The following is a 27,032-nucleotide window of genomic DNA, read 5'->3' on the forward strand; positions in this document are numbered from 1 at the left end:
GAGTAACAAGAACCCCTCTGGTGATGCGCGCATACTTACCTCAGTAAAGTGCACCAGACTGTCACCAAACCAGGCTGTCACCGAACAAGGTTAGAATGTGAGTGCTACTCCACTGCCTCACAGATTGGGTAGCTGGTGTATGCTGATTACCACCGTGCACCGTGCACTGACACTGTGGAACTGAAAATGTAACTGCAGAAACCTTCTGCTGTTCTAATACGCATGCACTCATGCGGCGTATGGCAGTGTAGCATAGCGCTAAGAAGCAGGGCTCGTAACCGAAAGGTTGCTAGTTCGATTCCCCGCTGGGGCACTGCTGTTGTACCTGTGGACAGGGCACTTAACCCAGAATTGCCTCAGTAAATATGCAGCTGTATAAATGGATAACATGTAAAAATTATACCCTGTGTAAGTTGCAGTGAATGAGACTGTCTGCTAAATGACAATAATGTAATGTAGAAGGTGGTCTCATCACACCTGGACCTGTCCTTCAGACTGGGAGCATACCTCTGTAGAAACACACTGTTGCTGCTGTGTTAATATGATTTATTCAATCAGGAAATGTGTAAGCACTTAAACTCTTTCAGTGAACTGGAACACACTGTTTGCCCCCTAGCTATTCAGCAGCATCTTAGGCCTGGGGGCATCCAATTTTACTATGCTTTCAAAGACTAGTCCAGGGCAAAAATACAACTCTTTTTCACCTGAGACTCATGCCTTTTTCACTGGTAAAACCATTGTTTTAGCATAAGGCAGTCTATTGACAAGAATTATAATTCATAAACTGAATGTGCAGCTTGTGGGAATTTGTAGACAGAGCCAGCAACGTTCTCAGGAAATGTTAAAAAAATCACTATATGATTCATGCTTGGCAAACCTACCTGCTCAGATGATAACCGCTGGCATACAGAGACAATTTATTACTGTAAATCTGATAAACTCAAACAGCTCAGCCCTGCGGGTTTCAGTAATGTAGGAAAACCTTGTTCCCACCAGCATCAAAGTGCAATGGCTACTGATAAAAAACAAATAACGTCTATCTCGTATCAATGCAGTGGGTGACAAGAACTGGCTTTCAGCTATCACTTCATATCTTGACCCTCACTTACAGTTGCAAACAACTTCATTCGACTGTTCCATCTTAGATTAAATTTCCATATTTGTGCTTTGTGAATAGTCTAATAACTGCACAACAATTCCTTTGGAATTGTCAATGTCTGCGTGGGCAGAGGGATTTGCTGGTCATTGCCAGTAGGACAGTAATTTCAAAATGGTGTTTTATCCAAAGCGACTTACAAGTGAAGTACAGTACAACACAAGCAAAAAACCATAAAGAGTCAACAACGTTAGAAGTGCTGCATGACCAGGTTTCGATGGTCGGCCAGGCAAGGTACAAGCTAGCTGGTAGAGATACGAGTGCATGAAACCATAGATTTGAATTTTTTATAAGGAAAACAAAGTTGCAGTTAACAGATATCGGTGCATTAAACCTTTCGATTACTCTTTTATAGTTTAGTAGGAAAGTTTTGAGACATGAGTCAATTTTGCTCTTCAAAGTCACTATTGGTTTCGTTATGTACATGTTGCTCATTATTTGTTTCTGTGTGTGTGTAAGTGTGTTGCTCTTAAAGGTCATTATGTACTTCTTTTTGTGTGCAAGTATGTTGTTTTTGTAGGTTATTATTTGTTTCTGTGTGTGTGAGTATATTGCTCTTACAGGTCATTATATGCTTCTGTGTGCGTCTATGTGTGTGAGAATACTGCACTTAATGTTAGGGCACACAGTGTATTCTTCACCTTTGACTGCTGCATGTGGTTTCTGTAGCCCTGTTTAACATCCTGATGCCCAGTCACCGTTTCTCGCAGTTCTGTGCTGGCGGGCTCCTCTGACAGGCATTTAATATATTCTGCCTTGTTCTGGAAAAGCATGACTGGCAAATTAATCCATTCACAAATGAACAGGAACAGCACAATGGCATCGCTGTGAAGTCAATTCACGTCTGAGAGAAAGGGCACCTATTGTGACAAAGATGTTTCAAACACAGCGCGTACGGACACACATGCAAATTAGACGTTTCATGTTTGAACATGTTTTTAATGTAATTTGCAAAGTCAGATCGCATGACGTGTGTCTTTTAAAACTTATCAAAGCCATGTACAAAGATAAGAAATTCTAAAACACAACTGCCATGAAGTATCAAAGGTCTTCATTCAGACAGAAGCTTTTTTTTCTTCTTGTGATAATGTGTCCAACACCGACATTTCTCGTGCTCATTAAATGTGGGTGTGACTTGTGATACAGCATCATTCAAAACCATGGAAACTCAATAAATAAAAGGCCACACAGAATCCACTATATACAGAACTGAGTTCTATTCAACAAAAAGGTAAAACAGAGAGGCAACTCTTTGGCAACAGACATGTACATTTATAAATGCTGATTTCTATATGTACACATATAGATGTGTATAGGTGTGGAGTTATATATTGACAAGTGCTTCTCTCTTGTCATTATGAGAGTCCAAATAATGACTGCTGAACAGAAAGGGACTTACATCAGAGCCTGTACAGCTAGGTATAGGGAACAACTGGGAAGTCACAACTGTGTGTCACACAATACATGTGGGTTCAGAGAGAGCTTCCCGTTACTTCCTTTTTTCTGAGAATGCAGCCTGTTTTCAGGGGTCCAGGGTCCTTTTATGTTTTTTTTTTTTTTTTTTTTTTAAAGACTGACAGACAGAGACACACACTGCCACTGTTAAGTAGGGCCCCTGTCTGTCAGGGCCTCAGAGCTGTGACCCCGCGCCACATCAGGCGACCTCCTCCATGTAGTCCGCCACGTCTCCAGGCTGGGAAAGGCTGCAGTCCTGAGTCATGTCGTCGAGCTGTCAGAGATGAAAGAGAAGCCGTGGGAGGTGAAACGGGGTTATCCGCACACGCGTGGGTGAAGCTGCTCTTGAGGAAACTCCAAAAAGCTACTTCAGACTCCTGTTCTGACTTTTGAAGATGCAGCAATCGCCCCCGCCCCCACCCCCCCCACACCCCACCTCGGCCCCCACCTTATGCAGTGTCATATTTAAAAACAAAAGGAAAAAAAAATACTCTGCTATGGCTAGCATCATGGATACAACATCCTCTCCTCTTAGAAATGATGAATGAACTGCTGTTGTGTTGACAGCTTGACAATCAAACCTATTGAGTATGGAGGGTGACCCCATTACTATGGTTATGACATCCTGTTTACCGCAAAACTATTTCACATGAAACCAACTGCCAAGAAAGACTGAGTCCTTGCATTTCTTTATGACTGCCTTCAGTTCAGAAGGTGAAAATAAAACCAAACCACAGTCTTTCTGCTGTTAGCAATTGCAAAGTGGGCTGGTTAGACATTAAACCACTATAACATCACCAATCCTGATTGCTGATCAGTGCGCCACACAGAACAAAGAAGCGGTTCAAACTAAGGAAGAAGGGAGATACAGTTTGGTTAACTGTGACACACAGTGGTTTGTCAGCTCATGTGATGCCAGTCCAGTATGAGGGTTCACTTAGATTGCTGATACCACTGGTGGCAACACCAGTGAAGGAAACTCACATGAAACTGATGCGTGACCCAAGTCACAAGCTGGATGATTTTACACATGAATCGTTTAAAAAAAAATTCAAGTTTTCAATTAACTTGAGACTTGTCCTACAGTGACAGCAGCCGACAGCTGATCAGTTATTAAAGACATGTTCGAACCTGAAAATTGCTTCGGACATATGTAAGTTTGACTTTGTTCAGAAAAAACTATTTGAGAATCTGAGTGCTTCTGACAGTATATTTTATTATGCTATGGTGAAATGAGTATCTGGTAATCAGTAAGACAACAAATCTCTGCAAGAGACCTGCAAATGGAGATGTGTTTTCAATGTCAAATTTACTGAATCATCACTTGGGTAAACATCCTTTTTACAATTCGCTTGGACAGTGAGGCAACAGAAGATGGACCTGAAACACAGCCTGAGTGTGTTTTCGGAGCAGACTATGCAAAATCTTAATAAAAGTGACCATGTGTAATTTTCTACCTCTATTTGTGACAAAAGGGAAAAAACAGAGTTCCCTGCCTGAAAGAAGCGCTTCTCAGGGGAATCTTATCTAAGGTTCAAGCCTTTTCTCCACAGCCCTAAGGTGGTCTGTTGCCTCTCTCAGAGAGGTTATTCGAACTACACACAAGATTCTATAAATTAACTTCCCCTTATGTCCACTACTTCTACTGTCCTTATCTTCCTCTTCGCATACTTCCCTCAGCACTCAGATCCCACCTCTGATTTAGAGACGAAAGGACAAAAGTAGCAGAACTGCTTGAATTATCAGTCATTAACATGCGGTGTGTGGTGAAAGTAGTGACGGTAAGCTGGAAAATGGTTCATACCTTATCGCTAGTATCTGGCTCCTCGATAGAAACCTCTTCTATCTCTTCTCCAATGCTCACTTCACTTTTCGAACGATGGCTGGTGCTGACCACAGCAAAGAGATTAAAATTTCGGTCAGTTTCCTGGGCAAGCTGGAAATTTACAGTATGCCAGAAGCATCACATTTAGAAAGCTTTAGCATGTAACGTATGAGGGACCTAAAAACTCAGTACCTGTTAAAATCATCATCATAGTCATCATCCTTGTCTCCTGCGCATTGACAATAAAAAGAAAAAAAATACTTCAAATGTTTATCAGTTATTTTTGGACAGGAAACAGTCTGGCTTTCATTGTGATATATAATTCCCCTGCAATAATTTCCCTCTGAACTCTTGGGACAGGAAATGTACACGGACAGGAGTTTTCTGGATGTCAGAGAATGTAGTTTCCATGTGTACTTCCAGTAATATGATCATACATGACTCGATTTTCCACATAATACTCAAACTATTCACACTTCAAATTTAACTCTGATTTAAAAACCACAGCCATGGAGTCTGCAGGTTAGGACCGTCAACTAGAAAGAATAAGAAAAAAAAACGTTTTACTGAGATGGCAGTCACTCTGGATAAGAGCATCTGCTAAATGCTTGTAATGTAATGTAATGTAAATACCACCTAACTGTCACGCAAGTTTTGGAGGCCAGTCAACACATCCGTCAGACTGATGACATAAGCTACACTACAGTCAAGTGACCAAAACAACAGTCACATGACACAAACCCCACCATCTATAAATGGACAGAGGGCATAAGTTCCTCACAGCAGGGTATCCAACGTGACATGTGGTTTTGCCAACAAAAAAAGGTTCAATTTTCAACTTAACTAATCCACTTTAAAGGAACTCTTGCTAAAACTATCATATGACTCTGAAACACACTGGCAAACATCTATACTGTGGGCAACAAATGCAGTGTTACGAACTCACAACTAAATCCAAACCGCCTAAAGTCATATTTCTGTATTTGTTTGTATATATTTACATCCATGTTACCTTATTATTAGCAGACACTCTTATCCAGAGTGATTTATATAGGTTACAGTTTTTCATGTTATCCTTTTACACCGCTGAATATTTACTGAGGCAACTGTAGGTTAAGCAACTTGGCCAAGGGTACAACAGCGGTGGCCCAGCAGGGAACTGAACAGGCAGCCTTTGGTTATGAGTCCTGCTCCTTACCACTACACCACGCTGCTGCCTCCATTTTACACACAAATATACATACCAGGAGTAATTTAAAAACATATTTTCACCCATTTTCAACCTCACCTGGCAACACATTCCTACAAGTGGCCTTTGTGGACCCAAGGCATCACCTTCAGAGTATACATACATGAATGGTACATGGAACAGTAGTATAAAGAACAGTAACAGGACACTATTGTGTCCAGTTCCCATTGCACAGGAGCCTGCCATGTGTGCCCTAATCTCTTGCTCCTGTTTGCTTCGTACCCAGTCCAGTTGCAGGGATTTATTCATTTATCTAAGTGGTCACTCTCACCGTGCACTTCACATGAACTCATCTGAGAATTTAGCTGGCTTCAAGCCCGTCCCTGACAACTTTGTTATAATAAAAACTATTTTGTGTGACCCGGTGTCAATCCCACAATCACATCAGCACACAGAGGTATTTTGATGCTACGGCAGATGCGAATAAAGAAATAATGATAAAGAATGGGCTGCTAATGGGTGAGCTTCACTTCACCTGACACAGGCGTGCCCAAAAGCAGGTTCAGGGCAGTTAGAAATATGTTTAAAGGTAAGCTCTCTGCCTACAATTTTTGCCCTCTTAGGCCAATGATCATTCAGATTGGTGAAAAACACAGTCTATCACTGTACTGTATCAGACTCTTTCAGTGGCTGCAGTAGTCACTGGTAAAATCTGTCTGTGATCGGTCATCTCACTGTTGATGTTCTCCGATGGGTCCTCCAGCGACGGCCCCACTGATCCCAGGTCAGTCTTTGGCAAAGGTGTGTCTGACAGGCTGGTAGGCCCACCCACTGCTTTACCGAGATCCCTCCTCCTGAGATAAAGAGAAGATTGCATCCTTGTTACCATGTGGACTGACAGACTAGCTGCGTCATATTCAATCTTGAGGTAAACGGCCATACGGGAATTCAGGAAGCTTCCGGAAGCCCATTTTTTTACATCACCACCATTGTCTGCTCAAGGCCATTTTGTACTGACGGCAGACTGAGGCTTCATGAACCCCAAAATGCAGCTATTACCTGCTCTCAATGAATGACTGATCTGAACCAATGACAATATTCCACTATTGAGAGCAAAATGATTGGTTCATACAAGTCTGTGATTAACATCAAACAATAATTACCATTTTGTTTGGAGGGTTGTGATAGCGAGAGGTCAAAATAGGACTGCAGTGGTCGCAAGCCTCTTTTGAGACAGCTTGCAGTGATGTTCAGGTGCTAACACTGTTTTACAAAGCTCTGCTTCAAATTAGACAGCACAGATCAGCCTGCTGATAATTCCTCAACTTCTCCTAATGCTCAACCACAAACAATACTGAAAATCACTGAAAAAGAAAGCCATGGTGACAAAGAAACTGAGTTTAGAGGACAATCAAAAACAACACACATCAATCTTCTGCAAGACTGGCCAGGTTAAAAGGGCCAGACCTGGGCACTTGGCCCGTATGAGTAGAGGGCCAGTGAAGGCCCCTCTTCCTGCCTGACAAAATAAACCAAACACCCCTGCAAACCATAAAAGTTTCCCTGTCTAGGACGACATCTGACACACAGGGCTTGAAAGACTAAACCCCTCCATCTCAACAGGTGCAACAAAAGGACTGCAGGGCCCCTTTGAGCTGGTGTTTCACACTGGAAGTGGCTAAGCTGTTTCCTACATAACACTTTAGGCTGAATCAATACGCAAACCCGTGTGAAAAAGGCCTGGCGTTCACCGGAACTCAGAGTCAGGTGAGCAGGTGTGTAAGTGTTGCTGGATAAAGCATGCTGTGCTTGGGCATAGTGCAGAACTTCTCTTCATAAGCGTCTCATTCAGCCCGAACAGGACGTGCTGGCTGGTTGAGGCACTGTGTGAGGGGGGGGGGGCGGGTGCTGAGCGTGGGTCTGGCTGGTTGAGGCACTGTGTGAGGGGGCGGGTGCTGAGCGTGGGTCTGGCTGGTTGAGGCACTGTGTGTGGGGGGGGGGGGGGGGGGTTGTGGGTGCTGAGCGTGGGTCTGGCCCGGTCTCACCTTCTGTCTGCAAAGGACCCCTCTGCGTCCTCCTCTGTATCGCTGTTTATGGCAGAGAGGCTGGGACACGCCACACAGGCAGGGAGAGGACAGGTTCAACCACACACACACGCACGCACGCACATACATATACACGCACACACACACGCACGCATGCACACACAAATACACACACACACACACGGACGCACGCACACACACACGCACACACACACACACACATGCGCACACACACACATGCGCACACACACACATGCGCACACACACACATGCGCACACACACACATGCGCACACACACACACACACACACATGCACACACACGCACATACACGCACACACATGCACGCACGCACATGCACGCACGCACACACATGCACGCACGTACACACATGCACGCACGTACACACACACACGCACATACACATACACACACATACACACACACGCACGCACGCACACACACACATACACACGTGCGCACGCACGCACACACACGTACACACACACATACGTACACATACGTACACACACACACACACACACACACACACACACACACACACACACACACACACACACAGAGAGCACAGGAGAAGAGAAAGGTTCAACCAGAAACACACAAACACACACACACACACACACACGCATGCACGCACGCACAAAGGGAGAGGACAGGAGAAACAGATATGGCAGAGGAAATGGGTTAAAACAAACACAAAGATGCACGCAGGCATTCACATGCAACAGAGAGAATAAGGTTAATGACAAACACACACGTATGCGCACACACCGAAACAAGAGATGTTCCCTTGTAATCCAATTATATCCAATGATGGATATGGACACACAGCTAGCTGGGAAACACACATGCACTTCCTAAAAAGGACCTCAGGTTGCCAATGTCACCAGGATGTCCTGGTGTCACACACTCAGCCACGCCTCTTGCATGTATGACCTTCAGTCTGATACAGACGGGACAGGCACTGATGCCAGACCCCTGCAGCCAGAGCCAGCTGACCAGGAAGTGAAAGCACACTTACTCATTCAGGCTACTCTCCTTTCTCATTTGGAAGGGGCCTCCTGAAACACACTTCTCCCTCTGTGTTCGGCTCAGTCTTTACCCGGGAGGAAGTGGGGAAAAACAGGGAGAAAGAGAGAGAGAGGAAAGAGGGAGAAGGAGAGAGGGAGGGAGAGAGGGAGAGAGAGAGGGAGAGAGAGAGGGAGGAAGAGAGGGAGGAAGAGAGGGAGGGAGAGAAATGCAGCGAGAAAGAGCATGTGACAGTGGCACGGAGAGCTGCACACCACCAGCAGAATTCAAAAGAATAGAAACAGAAACAGCACAGAACAGAAACAGCCAGAACCAGAACAGAACAGAACAGAACAGAACCAGAACAGAACAGCACAGAAACAGAGCAGAACCAGAAACAGAACCGAACCAGAACCAGAACCAGAACCAGAACCAGAACCAGAACCAGAACCAGAACCAGAACAGCACAGAAACAGAACAGAACAGAACAGAACAGAACAGAACCAGAAACAGAAACAGAACAGGAAAACGAGCCCTAACTGAAACGCTGCTGTACTCCATGCCACACATCTATTGCCCTTCAGAGAGGATGACACCCCAAACCCACATGCACTGCTTACCACCAACAAGCGGGCATGGAAGGCAACAAATGACTTCTAATAAGCCACCACACAAGGACCACTGTGAGTCACTGTAGACTGCCATGCACTTTAAAGTATGCTGATCACTGAGCATGTTTCAGTTAAAGATTTCACGGTAAATGCATGCTGTGGTGACAGACTGTGTACTATTACAAAAAAAAGACTCATTTCGATGAAGAGCCTGAAGAAGCTTGCTGTACTTACTCTCTGTGATTACCGATCTTTTCAGAAAGACTTTCCCCTGATTTGTTTTTATCTGCCACGGAAAGACTACTTCCATTAACGAGGCAAAGAGGGGGAGAGAGAGACAACATAATGAGTAAATCTGCAGGACAATCGCGATCTCTGTGCTGTATATGACCAGTGAAAAGCAGCGGGGGTGAAACTTAAGTTCGTGAGAATGGGTCTTTATCCATTCCAAATCTACCTTTGAAGGCTAACTAAGTACTTCATATGCTAATTACTTGTGAATAATGTTTCCTGATGAATGTTTAATAACACTGCAATGTTACCGCTCTTAGCAAAAAAAAAACAGTCTCCTCTATTTTCTTACACCAATGTGCTGCAATTATGACCTAAAGAGACTATCAGTGAGGCAGATTTTACACCCTGCAATCTTTCTTGGTTCAGGAAAGCAGTTCCAGCTGTAGCTGAGGAGCTCTATTGAGGGTATTTTGCGGATAACGGTCATGAGCAGCCTGGCAGATACTTTGGGTTTTTGCAAAACAAAAAATAAATTTAATAAGCTGAAATTTAAAGCCCACGCTTTACTGTGTTCTGGTACTCTACCCAGGTCCTCATGGCTGAACATTTCACAGCTCGTTTTCATATTTCCCACAGCACCAAGAAACACTAAATATGTCATGTCGAAGTGTTCAGGTTCTCACTGAGGCAGGGCAGCGATGCTGTCCTTGACGGCATTTAGAGATATTAGGGGGTGCTGAGAAACCTACATTCAGAAAATAAACTATGCATGGGGGAGCTTTACTTTGTGTGACAGTAATCACTTAAAGAAGAATTAATCCCGCCATTAAAAGACAATATATTCACAGAATGTAACATTTTGTATTTTGACATTTTAACCTTGAGCAAGGGTAACTGACAATAACTGCCAAAACATTCGTTCAAGCAAAGCCCGGCAATAATAACAATGCTGTGTTACAAGAGCTTGTCATGAATCAGTAAAACATTCCTTCTTGCACTGAGAATTCTGCATTTTCATTGAGACGACGGTTGGTTTATAAACTTGCATGCATGGTGGTAGTCTGTAGTAGTAGTATGTGCTAGGTTCTGTCCTGACATTCACCTCATAAACACGCATATACAATTTCACATATGTTGCAGGTAGTTTTAATCAACTTTGCATTTGCAGAAAGATAAAATGCATTATTGTAACAACTGTCAATACTCAGAGACCCATTTTTTTTTTATTAAAACTGCCACTGATGTTTCAGACAGATGTCACAGACCACACCCCTTCATGAATATTCAACCACTCAGCATCAGCCAATGGGGGAAACTGCATTTTCAATACCAATCACACTCGGTTCCACATCTCCATACTGTTAATATTCTGCGCCAGGCTTGTGTCTCTCACACACAGGGGCAACGATACAGAAGCCACTAACCTGCCGTAGGTCTTCTGGGGTGCGGGCAGGGGGTCATCAAAGAAAGAGTCTCCCTCGTCTTCCTTTTCGTCCACCTCCAGCCCTGCGCTTCCCTTCTTTGGCAAGGGGGTCTCCCTTTTGCTGCCATCTCCGAGCTTCGCGCTTCTGGAAGTGACCGGCACGTGACCTTTGGCCTTCGTGGAGCCTGAGGCCACGCTTGTGTCGCTATGGGTGACCTCTGTGACCTACATGCGTCAGAAACAGGGATCAAGAAATGTAATCGCTGTGTTACCGCATTTACAATTTGTTCTTAAAAAGGACCGTTAGAGAGATGCATTAGATAATGCTACATGTCATTCCTACTTCCTCAATACTGCAGACAATCAGACTGCTATGGATCCCAGGAGGGAGGGGCCAGCTTTATTCAATGGGACACAGAAAAAGCAGAAGAGAGGATCAGCGGCCTTCATATGAATGTTGTAATTGTATTGACAGCTAGCCATTTTCACAAAATAATAAAATCATCGGTACTCAGGGATCCGTTTTCATTAATAGAGAACAGTTGCAAGATGAAACAGTGAATCCCATCTGACAAAGGCGGCAGCGCGATGCACAGGGCATGTGGCATTAGGAAAATCATAAAAATCATAAAAATCACGTAAAGTCATTTCACGGGAAAGCAAGCTCAGATCACATCAGACTTAGGTCTTCTTTAGGTGCCACACAATCTGCAGAGGGCTGCAGGGGTGTGGGGGTGAAGGCAGAAAAGGGCAGTGTTTTATCTGCTGGCTCCATCTCCGTGTGGCGTTTACTCCGGAAGAGGGAATTTTATGTAATCGTGCCATAAAAGCTCGTGAGACAGCCACGGAGTTTCCCCCGTTGTCAGTAAGCGTGTCCGCGACACATTGACCGTTAGCCTGCAGCGACACCGCGGTGGAAAAACAGCAGGAAGAGCCGCAGCTGCACTTCCGAGGAACCGGGCGCGGGAGAGGAAGGCAGGTGAGAAACAGCGAGCTAGCACGACATTGGATTTGCTCGCTTCATGGACAAAGGCATGCAGTGCTAACAGAGCTTTTTTTTTTGCACAGAAAAACCAGCAAGGCTGCACAAAAACGGTCGATCGATTGGTCAAGTCCGGACCATTTCTGTGGGGAAAAAAAGGCGTTCATAGAAAGGACACAAGAGAAGGGTAAAATCACCCTAAGACTGGAGACTAACTTGACACAAAGGCTGAACCCTCCACCCCACAGGTTTGGAAGGGGAAAGCTCCCTGCCCCATGGGCTAAGGCCCGCGGATGTTAGTGTGCAAGAATGAGCGTGCCCTGTGCCCCAGGCTGAGAGGGACTCTGGCGTGTCTGTGGGCATGCATTTACCTGGGCATCAGCCTGCTCCTTACTATGCTTAACAAATCCTTTATACCTGGGGATCTGGGCAGAAAAACACAACTATGAGGCTTTTCATACACAGACGTCAGAAGCCGCTGGGGAGAGCCCCTAAAGAGGGATATGTAAAAGAACTTCTCTCCCTGACTGAATGGCACTGATTGTTCAGGGAAGGCTTGTTATTTCCCCGTACAGACAAAAGGGACTTCGTCAGGTAGCTAAGGTGCGCTAAGTCAGCGTTTCCCAACCCTGCTCCTGAAGGCACACCGTCCTGCATATCTTCAATCTATCCCTGCTCTACCTGACTGAACTCATCAGTGGCACTTTTGATTAGCTGAGCACACCTGATTTAGTCAAGCAGGAAGGATACATAGAAGATATGCAGGACAGTGTGCCTCCAGGAGCAGGGTTGGGAAACACGGCGCTAAGTAACTGAGTGCTCCCTCAGAGCGCGAAGAATAATTTTCATGCGATTAAAAAAAAATGTGATTCTGTGCCATTTAAACTGGTGCACCTGGTTGCTGCTGAGTGAATTTCATAGTCCCCAATTTGTTGGCCTGCAAGGAGTCTTAACAATTATTCTGTATCATTTTGTTCTCTTGTGGTAGAAGTTGCTCTGAATAAGAGCATTTGCTAAATGAATGTAATGTAATGCAATTTCGGCTTAGGGAGTGAAACAGTATATGAGAAAGATGTGAAAATGTCTACACGGAAACCTCGCTGTGTCCACTGGTCAGCTCCATCTCTCTGGGGCTGACTAATTCCCTGATTGCTCCGCGCTCACTCGATTATCGATTGAATCAATTGTTGATTCAAATCCCTAATGCTGAGTGATTCCGCTCACTTTAGGCCACTCACCACAGTAGGCCTGCAGTAAATTAAGTGAAATCATGCTCAGTGCTCCTGGCGTACTGTTCACACTGTGCTCAGTGGCTCAACGCGCCTATTGCTAAAACCCTAAACTAAAAGGCTACGAGCCGCTGCGGAAAAACGGGCACTACCTTCCCCTTGTTCTTTTGATTCCCTCTTTAGGGGACCATCCCCTTGTGGTCTTCCACCAATCAAAACGCAGACAACCACAATACAGTGCTAACGTTCTATTGCCCTTCCACAGAACACTTTTTTTTTGAGGTTGTTCGGTTTCCACCTCATGGAAGAAAACCAGGCCATAACAAACTCCTCAGCTACTGTGCGATGTTTTGAACTGCAGGTACTGAATATGCAAATATGAAAAGAGAAGTGAGATGCCGTCGGGGAAAAGTCTGTCAGATGAAAGGGACTTTCCCCACAGTTCCCTTCTACATGACAAGTTCCTTCTGTCACAGTGAAGCCATGACTGGGTTCACTGCTGCAAAATCAACCTCTCCCTGTGCTACTGGAGGACACTTTAGGGGTGCACATACATGTGAAAGACGATTCATCCACTTTTTCATAGCTCACTGCCAGAAAAAGTCTACTCAATGTGCTTTTCATTTTACACCAATGTTCATTTTTTTGTTGCTCCTGTTGTCTTTATGACAGATGTAGACTCAAAGGTTCAAGTGAAATTCATGGATGACATATCCAAAACCACAAAGTAATGACATCGCCATCCACATTTATAAATATATTGGCAAATATTCTTCACTGCAACATGCATCCTTAATTTTGAGCTTGACTGCACCTTCTCTGAATTATTTCCATCCCACTGTCTTCACAAGCACTGACAGTAGCAGTATGTATGATTACAGGCATTTCTGAACAGGGCAGCCCATTTATGTAAAAGCCAGCGAATTGAAGCTGATAGAAATGTCTGGCCTACCTTACTAGCTGATGAAGTGCATGTTTTCTCCTCAATAAATTTACTTGGAGTCTGAGCGATGTCAGAGACATCGTTTGTGACCTTGTTGGAAGACAAGTATAAATGGGTCATAACAGGCAGACAACACAGACATGCAAGGACATGTGCACGATTCCACGTGTCACTCACCACACTTTTACACTGGATGAAAAAACGTCTGTGCATCCCCACAAACTCCTGGAAGTCAATTCCTGTGTCAAAACAACAAATAAAAAGGCGATGGGCTCAATGATCCCTTATACATGCTTAAAATCACCATATAAAGTGCTGTGCATGACAGCTATTCACAAAAACTCCATTCAGTGTAGTAAGATATATTATCAAGGATTCGATCCATTAAACATTTCATTTAGTCACTGAATTCAGTGAGAATGGAAACAAAGAATGCTGTAACACTCTCCCAGAAATACTTACCATTACTGAAATCTTTGTCCAGAGCTGCAAATTCATCTGTTACATATCTCTCTAGCATATTCCTAGAATTGGAAAATAAAAACACAGCTGCAATTCAAGTTATATACATACATGTGTGTTTGTGTGTGTATGGGTGTGTACATTATACCAAAGCTATCACTGCAAGACTAAATGTAATGTCAGACAGGAAAAAAGGCCTTCAAGAACATAAGCAGGTGATCCGCAAAACAGTAGTTATCTCAGTAAATCTGCATACACTAACAAACGGTGCTAAACACAACAGTATATACGTGCATAAAAGCATACAATATGCATCATGTACAGTCATTTAAAAAGGACAGATGCGGGGTTTATGTTCACACCTCCTCTTAACAGAGAACAAGGCTGTCAACTGGCCACTGCCTGTGACCACATCAGTAACGACCGCGTATTCGCCTGAGGTAATCCTGACTGCTGCTGTGCTTTGATGCTGTGCAGTGGGTTGCTGATAGAACTCTGCACTCTTAAAGAGAGAGATGCGCTTGTGAATTCAGTCTCATTGTCGCTCTCAGACAGGCCACCTAGGGATCACTGCACACAGTCCGGTGTTTTTCCTCTGGTTTTCGAACTATTAGGATTTTGTAGCTGTGGGATCTTACAGCGATACTGTTGTTATGCCTCGGTTCTCTGAGTAGCTAATCTTGCCGCAGAGTGGGAGAGCAGCAGCCAAAAAGCTACAGAGCACTGGAGATGCTAGTGATTAGCCATGGCCCAAGCACAAGGTGGGCCGAATGAAGAGCATGTTAAAACTGCTCTACGATGCATCCGTATTTTCACTACAGCATTTTTATCACCTACAGTGAGGAGGGAGAACATACTGGTTGAAGTTCGGGAACAGATCAGCGAACAACGCCCTCACTGCATCCTTGTTTATGGCACCCTTTTTGTCCTAAAAGAAAGATTAACATATTAATACAATCATTGGCAAGAACATTTTCTCCTGTAATCTACAGCCTTTCAGAAATAAACTGTCAATTTGTGACTATAGCCATGCCAAAGAGGACTTATTAAAAAGGCAATCCATTTGGAAGCTTTCTGAAATATCGGATCAAAAAGCTCAGGTCAGGAAACATTACGCAACGCAACATTACAACAGTTTTCACACACTGTTGCTGCGCTGCATTGAGCTGCAAAGTAAAGCTCAACAAATATAACAGCATAACGATATGACGACTGTGTACCAAAACAAAGTACTTTAAAGAATGTAAGGAGAGAAGACAGGGCGTTACGCTCTTGGCAGACAGACACAACGTGTCACCTTGTCATAAAAGTCAAATCTTCTCCTGGCATCAGCAATCTTCTTGGGAGACAGTTCCTACAACAACACAGCATATGCACTTACTTACTGCTGCATGCATTTTTTTCAACATAAACAGGGGTATTTAAGTGACTTCATCCATATGAGGAGCTCTGAAGGCATGTTTCTGCCTTACATCAGCCCCTCACTGCAGGGCATGACTACAGATCAAGTAAAGAGAACATGACGGAGAGCTTAAACAATGTGAAAAAGTAGGGCACACTTGTTTTGCAGAAACTCACAGATCTACAGGAAGGCCTTTTTTTCCAATCTTAAAAAAATCTCTGTAATTGCTACCTACATATGACCTAGATTGTATACAGATAGTGTGAGAGGTCTGTTGGTAGCATTTAATTTTGTACTAAGAGCATCTTTTGTGAATGTGATGTCACGTCTGGAACTATAATGCGTATGTGAACCTTTTGACACTTTTTGAAGTATTTACACCTTCAGAGAAAACATGTTATATTCAAAAAACAGAAGAGAATAAGAGGTTTAATCGATACCTTTGGAATCTGCGTGACCCTATCCTCCTCATGGAGAAAGCAGACAGGGGAAAAGCATGTGGATGAAACAAGAAAAGGAAACAAAAACCTAAGTCAAGACATTTAAAGAACAGACTCCTTTAGAGATCTTATGCTGGTGTGATGTCACGTACAGGTGAGTCTAAGGTTTCTCGTGTGTTAGGCCCCACCTCACATCTTTTTTGACATCCAAACCGTGCTGAGGTATTAAATTAGAAAGAAGGCTGAAAAAATAGGACAATGCTGGATGTAGGATGTGGTCAGCTTGTGAGTGAAGCACCATCTGTTATACAGCGTGATGTAGCTGATGTCTTTAACTGAGAAAGCACTGAATGAGATGCTAACACCAACGTAATACTAGGAGAAATTCTGGAACAAGATCAGTCATGAAAACCTGTGGTGTTACCATGGTGTAAGGGGGGCAAGATCTGGATGTCAAGACTGCACCACTTTTCTTGTTCTGGATAAGAGTGTGTACAGAGATGCGGGCAAAGCCCTGTTACCTCAAAGCCGGTCGTCTTGTGCCGGCCCCTCTTTATAAGCTCCAGAAGGAGGGGCGTGGATTTGTTCCCCTCCGGATCGGGGATGCCCAGCTCCCGGGCCACCACCTCCCGGTTCTCCAACCCATTCAGCTGGATGGACACACAGACAGACAAACGGTCAGAGGGGCAGACAGACAGAGAGGCTGAGCTGTGCTGTACAATAAGCACAAGTCGAGGATGGTAGACTTGAAAACATGAGACTTTTTGGGGTTTTGTGGGTTTTTGTGGCTCCTTCATAGCTCTCAGCACAGTCGTCCTGACCACAGGCTGTGGTCACTAGCAACAGCAAAATGAAGCTGTGTGTTAGCAGTGACTATCGTGAACCAACTATGGTTCTGAGCCAACTATGGTGCAGAACCAACGTTCCGTGTCACATTTGTGACCCAATGTCATGTTTTGTTTTGAACTTTTAAGCAAAAGTCATGGAAGTCATACAAGTCAGTAACTGTCAGCACAGCGGGAGCTGCATCTACCGTTCACTTAAAGATGCCTCACGCTGTCACCACTAGAGGTCACGCTGCAAAAACGGTACCTCGGTCACCGCAACGGGCAACGAGTACACTAAATCAGCTCACATTACTGCATTAGTCTGTAAACACATTAGCAAGTGAAACAACCCCTTTAGCCTCCCCAGGTAAACTTCAGAAGCACCACACACACACACACACACATACACACATACACACACATACACATACACACATACACATACATATAAATACTCACAGTATTTATTTCAGGTTGAAATACTGCCAAAGTGAAGTCCAGGTTAAAGACCTGCAGGAAATCTGTGATGAGGCTGGCCACCAACCGCCCTGGAGAGATGCAAAGACAGTGACAGTAAAACTTCACATTCAACCGCAACACCACCAAAAACAAAATCCACAACTAAAGAACTCAGATTACAAACAACCAGTGGTAACTCTTATCCTGAAACCCTTAAAATTACAGAACGTGCAACATACGAAGTCAGTTAGAAGTCAAGTTTCACTTAATGACGCACATTGAATATTTTGTTGCTAATCTGCTGTTATGAAACCTTACCATCTTTAGTGTTCAGGCACTTCTTTAAGCTTTCATTGACAAGTGGTGTTTTATTCTAAAAGACAAAAGATTATTTGGGAGACGTGTCACTTTCACTATCACTTGCTGATGAACAATATAACAAGATGAAAAACGAAAAAAATTGTGTCATTTGTGTCTATTAATCTTTGTGAGGATAATTCTATGTCGGTGAGGAAAAGTGAGACCTTACATGTATCATCATAGACTCATTCCAGCCATTTACTTCCCCTTATCTTAATGTTGAAATGGTACGATACAATCCTTTTCCATTACCAAGAAAATTTTGACAATGTTTGACTTTCGGGAAAATGCTCACTGCACAAATTCTGGACTCAAATAACTATGAGTTTGAAAAATAGAGATGACCAAAGTTGACCAACTTTGTACAGAGCAAAACTGTTGCTTCTCTATCTTAATTTGACATAGCAGGGCACCCCATGGTGCGGTTACACAAATGTTTTAAGGATCATGGCTGATGAAAGCCCCGTTAACAAATGCCTACTTTCTTTTCAAATGGATTTTATGTACAATGAAGTCCAAATCATTCAGAGGACAATGTAAAAGTTCTGCTGGTCCCTTGAATGGGAGGAAAACTGTTGAAATCATAGGCTGGCCAAGCACCTTTATTGTTACCACTACAAAAACAAACAAAAAAAAAAAAAGCAGAAAGCATCAGGTTTTCCCTACCCGAGCCTCTTGTGACCATAATGGTGTGAACATTAAGACACTTCTTACCTCTACTTTCTCCTGCTCTTCCAATGCAAGAAACACAGCAGCCCGCAGTTCGGCCTACACAACAACCAACAAAGAGCTTTAGAAATGATGCAACACAGTTCCACCTTCAGCCCTTATTCCCTTTATAAACACACTGACTGGTCTATTGGTTTACATTGTTCTCTGACACCCTTTGTGATGTGACTGCATATAAGTGCCCTTGAATCTCATCACCCGCCCTTGGTTTGCCATGAGCAAGCAAACTCCTGACTCAACACCAGAGTCATCTTCTCTCACATGCTAACATTACATCTCATCTCCATTTGCTCTGCTGAAATTAATTTATTACAACTGAGAACCAAAACGTCCTGCCACCTTCCTAAGACTCGCCTCGGGATCGCTAAAGATTGATCTTGAAACCAGACAGGACTTGTCCGATTAGGCATCTGTAAGCTGGCCAGCACTTAATTTGAACTGTACCAAGCTAAAGATTAGATAATGCTTTCTTGGATGGCACCTGACTGGGCTGGTGCTACAGATATTCCATATTATGACACTGTACAACAGAACATCCGTGTTAGTGCAATACAATAGTAAGGTTAAGAGCACCCTATAGCTCTTTGGTTGGACCTATCAAACATGTATAATTCAGCCTTGCAAAAGTCTGAATTGGTAAGCGCTATAGACTGCCAGCTGATAACTTCTGTTGATATTTACATTGAGTTATCGATCAGAAAACGTGAAATTAATTTCAAGCGCCAATCTTGATCACGTAGCTAGGGTTGCCATGCATGTACAAAATCCCAAACGAACGCATCATCTATTACCCAAAACTAAGACAATACACGGCCACTCCCAACAACATTCGCTCTGAAACTTAAATAACTACGGTTTCAACAGTTTTCGTCACACTACTTACACACAAAATACAAATACATCCAGACTTTCTGACCAAAACAGGCCACAACACCTGTGCGAGAACAGCGGAAATATAGCGAAATAACGCCACACCTGGCCACCCCAATAGCGAGCTGTGTGTAAGGTCTCGTTTGCTAATGTTAAACTCGCGATTAGACGACAGAACAGACGCGCTTTAAAGATATTAACTACCTAACCCATTTACTGCGAATTAGTTAGCTAATGTTATTTATCGCACACGTGGTAACCACTGTATACATGTATCACTTTACTTTGCACTTGGGGTACTTATAGTTAAGTTTACGTTTCGTAGTGCTCCACCTTGCTGGACACCAAAATGCAACACAAAGAAACCATTTTACAACTGCACGACAAAATATTTGATAATTTAGTTTAAAAAAGTATCACAGGCTATGCGTAATGACAAATGGCATGTTCCCTGCTGCCAAAAACTAGCTATCTAGACTGCATTTATTTGGAAGGATTCAACGTTGGGGTGACCGAAACGGCCCAGGTAAACAGAACAAACGATTCCAGTAGCCCACGCATTGCTCGCGTAGCCACGCACGCCGCAAACAAGCTGAATGTGTCCTGGCTGTGTGATAAACGCCAAGACGACAGTGGATTAGTTGGTTCTTGCCTTGATTTTATTTAAGACCCCGCTGTTTTCTAAGTTTTGTATCAGGAGATCCCGTAACTCTGTGTCTTCCTCTGCCGCAGACATTTTGACCCGACCCACCGTCAGCTGACGCGGCCAGTTTATGATTCACATTCGCACATTCAAGAGAGACCCAGCCGTGAGACTCTCGCTGTATTCGCCTCGTTCGCTGAAAGTGGGTGTGTTTTTCTCAGAGAGGTGTTTCCACGGACTGTCAGTTACAAATCGAGGCACTAAAATATTTGGATGTGATTAAATTTCCAAAAATAGAAGGACGAATTACAGAAAGATGTTGAAAAGCCATGTATGTGAAACAGAAAAGAGGAAGTCAAGTAAAGACATTCTGTATTCGTGAGTTAACTAACCATTTAAACACCAAGAAAAGTGTACCCAATGTGTCTAAAGGTTATCATGGTTATCTTTCCTTTTCAATATACCACCTCATGTAAATGACATGTAACGAATACAAACATCACAATAATCTAACTTTAAATTATCCTTAGTCATTGAATTCGCGTTTTTGAAAGATATATGTCATTCAAGCTTGACAAGGTTTATTTCTACATCATTTACACAACATTATGAGCATGGCAAAAACCTTATCCAAGGCAATGAATAGCAGCTCAACATCAAAATATTCAACAAAAATGCCAGTGTATAGCAAATAACCAATAATATGGCCCAAAGCACAGAATGAGAAATAAATCCATGCGATATGAAGATGGGTAAGACACATTTATGAATTTGTTTGGATGTGCATTTGTAGTGATGTAGGCCCTTACTTGCAGTTTTGATATATACTCAAGAATTTCCAAAAATGTAGAGAGGGAAAAAAGAAATCTAAAACCAGTAAAGTGCCCTGGTGAGTAGTGATTCAGTAATGATGTATTTTTCAAGGAAATAGTGTGAAAATAAAAGACTAAACCAATATACACTTATTACTTCTGTAGGCTATAACCATAAACAGATTCACAGTAGATATGTCAGTGGAGGTACACACAAGCGCAAAGTTTTAGTTTAAATACAGGTAATGTTCTTGACTTTAGTTCACTGTGGCATTAGTGATGATGAGTTCAAAGTATTAGTGTTGTATGATTCAAAAACACGCAATATTAACATATTTCACATAAACATGTTTCACATAAACATTTACATTTTTACATTTATTTATTTATTTAGCAGACGCTTTTATCCAAAGCGACTTACATAGGTTACAGTTCTTTACAACATTATCCATTTATACAGCTGGATATTTACTGAGGCAACTGTGGGTTAAGTACCTTGCCCAAGGGTACAGCAGCAGTGTCCCAGCGGGACATGCTTAACCACAAGTTTGAGCCCTTGGATAGAATATGACGATTATGCACCATAATTTTGCACAAAACAGCAACATTTTAATTTTTTTTAGAATTAAAGACTGGGGAGAGTAGACTAGACTGGACTGGACTTTTCATGAACACCAATTTTAAATGGCAGTCACCAATTAGTGTACTATAGCAATGTGGAGAAGCCCAGCTTTAACTGCTGACAGACAATTCTTTCTGCTTGTGGTTTAGCATTTCACAGTATTTTTTTTGTGCAAAATCATATAAACTTGGGTTGCCAGCTTAGACTGAGAAGCTGAGGAAAAAGTGAGCAGGCTAACTGTAACTCCTTTTTCGAGAGAAAAGCATGGACTTTCTTTTATGGTAAAAGGGACTGAGTGAAAACACAGCATCTGAAACAAATGTTGGCAGGTATGGATAGGCGTAGAAAAACACAGCGTCCATCTTGTTTGTGAGGAGGTATCGGAATTTTGGACGTGGGGACGTGATGGCATCGGCCATGGCCTCTATGACCATGCTGCTGTCCTTGGATCCTTCCTTACACAACGACTTGTAATATTCATTTGCTATTTCGATGTACCGTCTGTTGAACATTGTTTTTCGGTCCTCGTCTAATTTGTCCCAGATTTCCGTTGCCGTTTTTTCCTTCACGATTTTCGTCGCTGGGCCAAAGTTTCCTGGTCGGATGATGCAGATCTGAAGCATTTAACAGAACAAAGAAGCACAAATGTTGAAGTGAACTGACTAGAACTGCAGTTTGCTAAGAAGGATGTACATTTCAAATCATAATTCTCCTGAAAACAAACCGTGATTGCCCGGTTTTAGCTTTCTCGCGCACAAATCTTACCTTTACATCAAAGCTCGCCATCTCTACCCTGAGGCAGTCAGCAAAAGCCTCCATGCCTCTTTTGGATACACTGTAGCTTCCCATGGTCAGGCAGTTAAAAAAGGCAAAAATACTGGAGACAAACACCAAACGGCCTGCAAGTGAGAAAAACTTCTATTACTAATAAATGTCACCCTCATTTACCCACTGTAACTCATTACACACATGCATATATATATATATATATATATATATATATACATATATACAGATATACATTATAATAACCCAACTCTAGGTATATGCATTTCACATGTACTTATCAATTACCCACTGTATATAGCATTTCACCAAATCATACTGACCTTTTGAAGCTCGAACCAGAGGGAGAAACGGTAGAGTGGTTCTAATGCAACCAAACAAATTGACATCAGCCATTCTGTAGTAGTCACTGATGGTGTTCCACTCTGTTTCTGACCAATCAGAAATACCAGCGTTGTTCACAACTGCCCACAGACCTTCAAGAGGAAAACAAAAAAGAAGTTACCTGAAGTCAGTGAGATGTGAATGGGTTTGGGTTTGGTAGATCAGCTCAGGGACACACATAAGCATGTATTAGCAATACCTGGATGTGCAGATGCTCACCTTTCTCTGGCAGGTTTGCCTGGACGACCGCCTTAGCGCTTGCGACATCTTCGTCTTTTGTGACGTCCAGTTTGAGGACCTTCATCCGCCTGGAGCACTCTTGGACCAGATTCCGAGCCCCTTCTCCGTCGGGGAACAAGCACCCGGCGAACACTGCAAATCCCATGCCATCCAACCGCTTGGCCAGGCTGTGGCCGAACCCGCTGTCGCAGCCTGTGATGAGCACGCCCCTTCCATGTCCGTCGATTGCGAAACTTTCCCGACGGCGCAACATATACACGAAGAGCAGGAGAACAATCACAAAAATGGAAGCGGTGCCAATAAACTGGCCATAGAAATAGAACGCTTGCCCCACTGTTGCCAGGGCAACAACGCCAAAAAGAACTCTGCTCATTCTTGCCTCACTGGTATGACTGTCTGATCTCACTTCAACAGGGAACTTCTCAACCAGCACAGGGCATTAGCTTGCTCGTACAGCGTGAATCTGAAAGACAACAGAAGGCCTTTAATATCAGACTAATGTATCAGTGTATTTAGTCACAGATCATGGTGCAATTTCACGGGAGGAAAAAAAAAAGCAAACTTTTGCATAACATATCACAGAAGGGGTCTGGATTTACTGGTCATTAAACGGGAAATTATGTGAAAAAACAGCTCCCAGGCCAATAGCACCCATCTGGACCTTTTTTCATAAAATAAAGGTACATTCCCTCAAATTCACTGGTATTCAAGGCTATTGTCTTATCCATTGTATAAGGTTATGATGGTGATTTGCCAGGGTAGACAGCACAATTGATTGGCAACACTAAAATTTAACATGCTATACCAGGCCAAATCATGGACTGAATGAAATAATATCACCAATATCTGGCACCATTTGGGGCATCAAAGACTGGAAAAACACGATTCAGGCAAGCACATGATTTCAAAGGACAAGCTTACTTGGAAAGAAAGAAAGAAAACATTTTCAGCAGGGGTTACTCAAGTATGGAGAGACTCAAGAGGACATAAAGGCATTCAGTTGTGTCTGAAAATGGCTGGCTCAAAAGCAAAAGCTCAACACCAAAAAAGCAACCGATAAAGGACAAGATAATCCTGGGTGCACAGGTTAAGCACCCAATGTTAGGCACAATGCAACACAAACTAAATCACAAATAAAACTATATCCAACGTTACAGAAAACAAACAGAAAGAAAAAACATTTTCAGTTTATAAAGATATACTTGCATCATTTTTTTGTTACAAAGATGCAGCTGTTTTAAATAACTCTTGTATGATGACATCATTTACGGGGCTGTACAGCTGTAAAAGGACCTACGTGTATATAATGTGTCAGACATGAGCTATTGAATTCCACAGTTTATTGGATTCATTTATCACGGGGCCAATGCTGTTGTTTACATGGTAGTCCTTTTTGGAACTTGAATTTTATCTAGGACTCCACCTGAATCCTGGACTGTGGTCGTTTTTTGGTGGGGTTTTTTTTTTTTTTTTTTTTGACTTTTTTTGCCAGTTTCTTTTCTCCTGCAAGGAGAAATAAGGTTGTGTCAAATCAACTATAATTACCAAAACCACTTGTACACAAACGTGGTGGCTTATAAATGAGCTTTCCGCATAAGGTTGAGTTTCCTTGAGAAGTCAAGGGAGAGTAACACCATTCCAGGGAATAAAGCGTTGTGTTTCATTGTAGATCACGGGAAGCACAGCATTAGACACAAAGGTAGACAGATACGAAAAAGCACAAATTAGGAGGCAGGGATGTTATGACATCCATCATATTCTCCAAAACTGTGCTGCTTTCTTTGAATTCTTTGTTGTATAATGACTGAAGCTTATTTCTGAGTTTATCTGTAATTTCTTAGATATATTGGTTCCAAGGAAACCTAGAAACCCCACATCCGAGAAACGCAAATCACATGATAGCGCAAAACTGCATTCTGTCGCGCCATTGTCCTGTGACTTGCAAATCATGACCGATAAAATTTCATTCTGGAAATCTGAAGAGAGTGAAACAACAGAGACCTTTTACTGAGTGAGGAGATGAAAGCCAAAAGCAGATTAAAAGGTATATATCTATACCCAAGAGCCCCTACGTTACAGAAGAGCTCACCCATACCCATTCTCAGCTGACGCACCACAGAGAGCGCTGCAGAACGTCACAGTGAGGCAATGGTTCAAATGGTGCCAAAGCGACTTTCACAACATTGTGAAAGCGATACAGAAACATGTCTGGACATAGATGTCATTGTTAAAATGTTGCATGAATGCAGCATTTAAAATAAATCCCGGTGTGCAGATATTCCATATTTGTAATTTAATTCCTATTAACTCCCCTGTTCCATATCCACGTGTTTTTGTGAGTATCAACCAGGGAAACAATTATAGTGGCCACGTATAATTAATACAACAATTAGTGAGCGCTATTCGTAGGTCTTAAATCGTTTTTTTCCGTCATAAACTCGGTAACGTCATCATTTCACTTTCCACAGCTCAACCTGGATTCCGTAAAAGGGAAACCGACTATATACAACCCGAGAAAAGCAACGTTTGTCTTTTTTACACCCACAGTATGCATCTTTGAAGATTATCTCCCCAGAAAAGCAATCATGAACCGGACTCACGTGGAGCCGTCTCTTCTGCCGCTGGCCGTCACACACCCAAATTCTCGGTACCGTTAAAACAGGTGAATTGCCACTGCAAGTCGTCTCTGCCTTCAGACGAAAGATTCCATCCACAAAGCAGGTGTGCTACAAAAAAGAAAAAAAAAACATTCTGCCTGCCCTGCTGCGGCAGAATTTGGTTAATTGTTAATGTGGCCTGTTTATATGTCCAAGAGGTCAGAAGTCTGGGCAACAACAATGTGTTTGCCGGGAAAGTCGATAACTTGATATTTCCACTATCAGCGCATTCTTTTGTAATCAATGTTGTGTTGCCTAATTAATGGCGATTGCTCACCGGTAGTTTGTCTCAGCGTTATCTAATCCTACATTGACAGATTTCAATCCCTGTGGGTGCCGCTTTAAAAAGGATGGGCTATTGGTGAAGGCAGTGTTTGTTTAACCTCACTTGGAGCGGAGTTGTTAGCAATATTTTGACCGTGTACATGGGCTGAGTTTTGTTCCTGTGAGTTTGGCGTGCGGTTTCTCATCTATGGGTCTGCGGCCTCTTGAACGTTTATGTATGCAACACTTAATCTGAATACATAGCCTATTCAGCCATCAATTAACTAATTAGCATTACAAATTGCTTTACCTGGCCTTTTATACTTAATTTCAACGCCCTGTATGTCGTTTGAACAATGGAGCTTTATCAATAGGTGCTTTGATGCTTTTTTTGTCTCTCCAGAGGTCTCTTTGCGACCACCATTGTAGACCTGTCTATTACGCGTTTTGTCAATGATTTCATGATTACCTTCTTAGAGAATACTGACCGGTACTTCTACGTGATAAACGTTCATCAGTATCTTCTATTAGATTTTATCTTGCAAGCCGCCTCAGCAGCTCCACCGACGCAAACTCTGAAAGCAAGGAGTCAGGGGTGGCATCAAGTAAGTGGCATTAAGTAGACCCCACCCCACTCCACTGCCCACTTAACGCGTATATAATTGAAAACTCACCAGAATGCAGTATTCCGTTGCTAAATTCCCAATTTTTCTACCTGGGAAGAGTATTCCTCCTCACCTCCCCTAGGTGGGCTCTCTCCCTGAATTACTTCTCTTTCCATCACTGATTTACTCACACGCTCTCATCCAGGGCATGGAGGAGCTAAGTGAATTTTACGCATGCACACGAGAGATTTACAGAACAAATCTAATTTGTCTAATGCAGATGTATTCCTCCCTGTTATCCCAAGATTAAAGGTAGACCTGTTCATAATTTATGATGTTTACATATTTA

At 42.9% G+C, this 27,032-nt stretch overlaps 2 protein-coding genes across 5 annotated transcripts; both read right to left on the reverse strand.

The window, feature by feature from the left end:
* Positions 1-2,165: 2,165 nt before the first annotated feature.
* LOC118787020 (centrosomal protein 43-like) lies at positions 2,166-20,432 on the reverse strand. Of its 4 annotated transcripts, XM_036542409.1 has the most exons (19): positions 20,323-20,432; positions 18,786-18,839; positions 18,030-18,084; positions 17,712-17,800; positions 16,947-17,075; positions 16,426-16,452; positions 15,881-15,937; positions 15,441-15,511; positions 14,584-14,645; positions 14,131-14,360; positions 12,321-12,374; positions 10,969-11,192; positions 9,545-9,613; positions 8,713-8,787; positions 7,671-7,730; positions 6,361-6,479; positions 4,629-4,665; positions 4,416-4,500; positions 2,166-2,885 (listed from the first exon to the last, which is right to left on the reverse strand). In XM_036542409.1, the coding sequence occupies exons 1-19, from the start codon at positions 20,404-20,406 to the stop codon at positions 2,811-2,813; spliced, it is 1,656 nt and encodes a 551-aa protein (XP_036398302.1). In that variant the 5' UTR covers positions 20,407-20,432; the 3' UTR covers positions 2,166-2,810. The 4 variants fall into 4 exon arrangements, with proteins under 4 accessions (XP_036398302.1, XP_036398301.1, XP_036398298.1 ...); XM_036542408.1 differs by lacking the exons at positions 2,166-2,885; positions 12,321-12,374 and having other exon boundaries at positions 4,383-4,500; positions 14,299-14,360; XM_036542405.1 differs by lacking the exons at positions 2,166-2,885; positions 12,321-12,374 and having other exon boundaries at positions 4,383-4,500.
* A 1,183-nt stretch (positions 20,433-21,615) lies between these two features.
* Positions 21,616-25,873, reverse strand: zgc:113142 (uncharacterized protein LOC503524 homolog). Its single transcript, XM_036542914.1, has 5 exons — positions 25,758-25,873; positions 23,137-23,620; positions 22,857-23,009; positions 22,513-22,646; positions 21,616-22,361 (listed from the first exon to the last, which is right to left on the reverse strand). The coding sequence occupies exons 2-5, from the start codon at positions 23,528-23,530 to the stop codon at positions 21,981-21,983; spliced, it is 1,062 nt and encodes a 353-aa protein (XP_036398807.1). The 5' UTR covers positions 23,531-23,620; positions 25,758-25,873; the 3' UTR covers positions 21,616-21,980.
* Positions 25,874-27,032: the final 1,159 nt, after the last annotated feature.

This window comes from Megalops cyprinoides, chromosome 12, assembly GCF_013368585.1.
Source record: "Megalops cyprinoides isolate fMegCyp1 chromosome 12, fMegCyp1.pri, whole genome shotgun sequence".
In the NCBI taxonomy this organism is placed as follows: Eukaryota; Metazoa; Chordata; class Actinopteri; order Elopiformes; family Megalopidae; genus Megalops; species Megalops cyprinoides.

Coding starts and splice junctions, on each gene's coding strand:
- LOC118787020 (XM_036542409.1), bottom strand. CDS start 20,406: ATGTCTGCGGCAGAGGAAGACACAGAGTTACGGGATCTCCTGATACAA. Junction 18,840..20,322: donor GGGTCTTAAATAAAATCAAG/GCAAGAACCAAC, acceptor GTTGTTGTGTAG/GCCGAACTGCGGGCTGCTGT. Junction 17,076..17,711: donor TTCAACCTGAAATAAATACT/GTGAGTATTTAT, acceptor GTGTCCATCCAG/CTGAATGGGTTGGAGAACCG.
- zgc:113142 (XM_036542914.1), bottom strand. CDS start 23,530: ATGAGCAGAGTTCTTTTTGGCGTTGTTGCCCTGGCAACAGTGGGGCAA. Junction 23,010..23,136: donor GGCAAACCTGCCAGAGAAAG/GTGAGCATCTGC, acceptor TTCCTCTTGAAG/GTCTGTGGGCAGTTGTGAAC. Junction 22,362..22,512: donor TGGCGAGCTTTGATGTAAAG/GTAAGATTTGTG, acceptor TAAATGCTTCAG/ATCTGCATCATCCGACCAGG.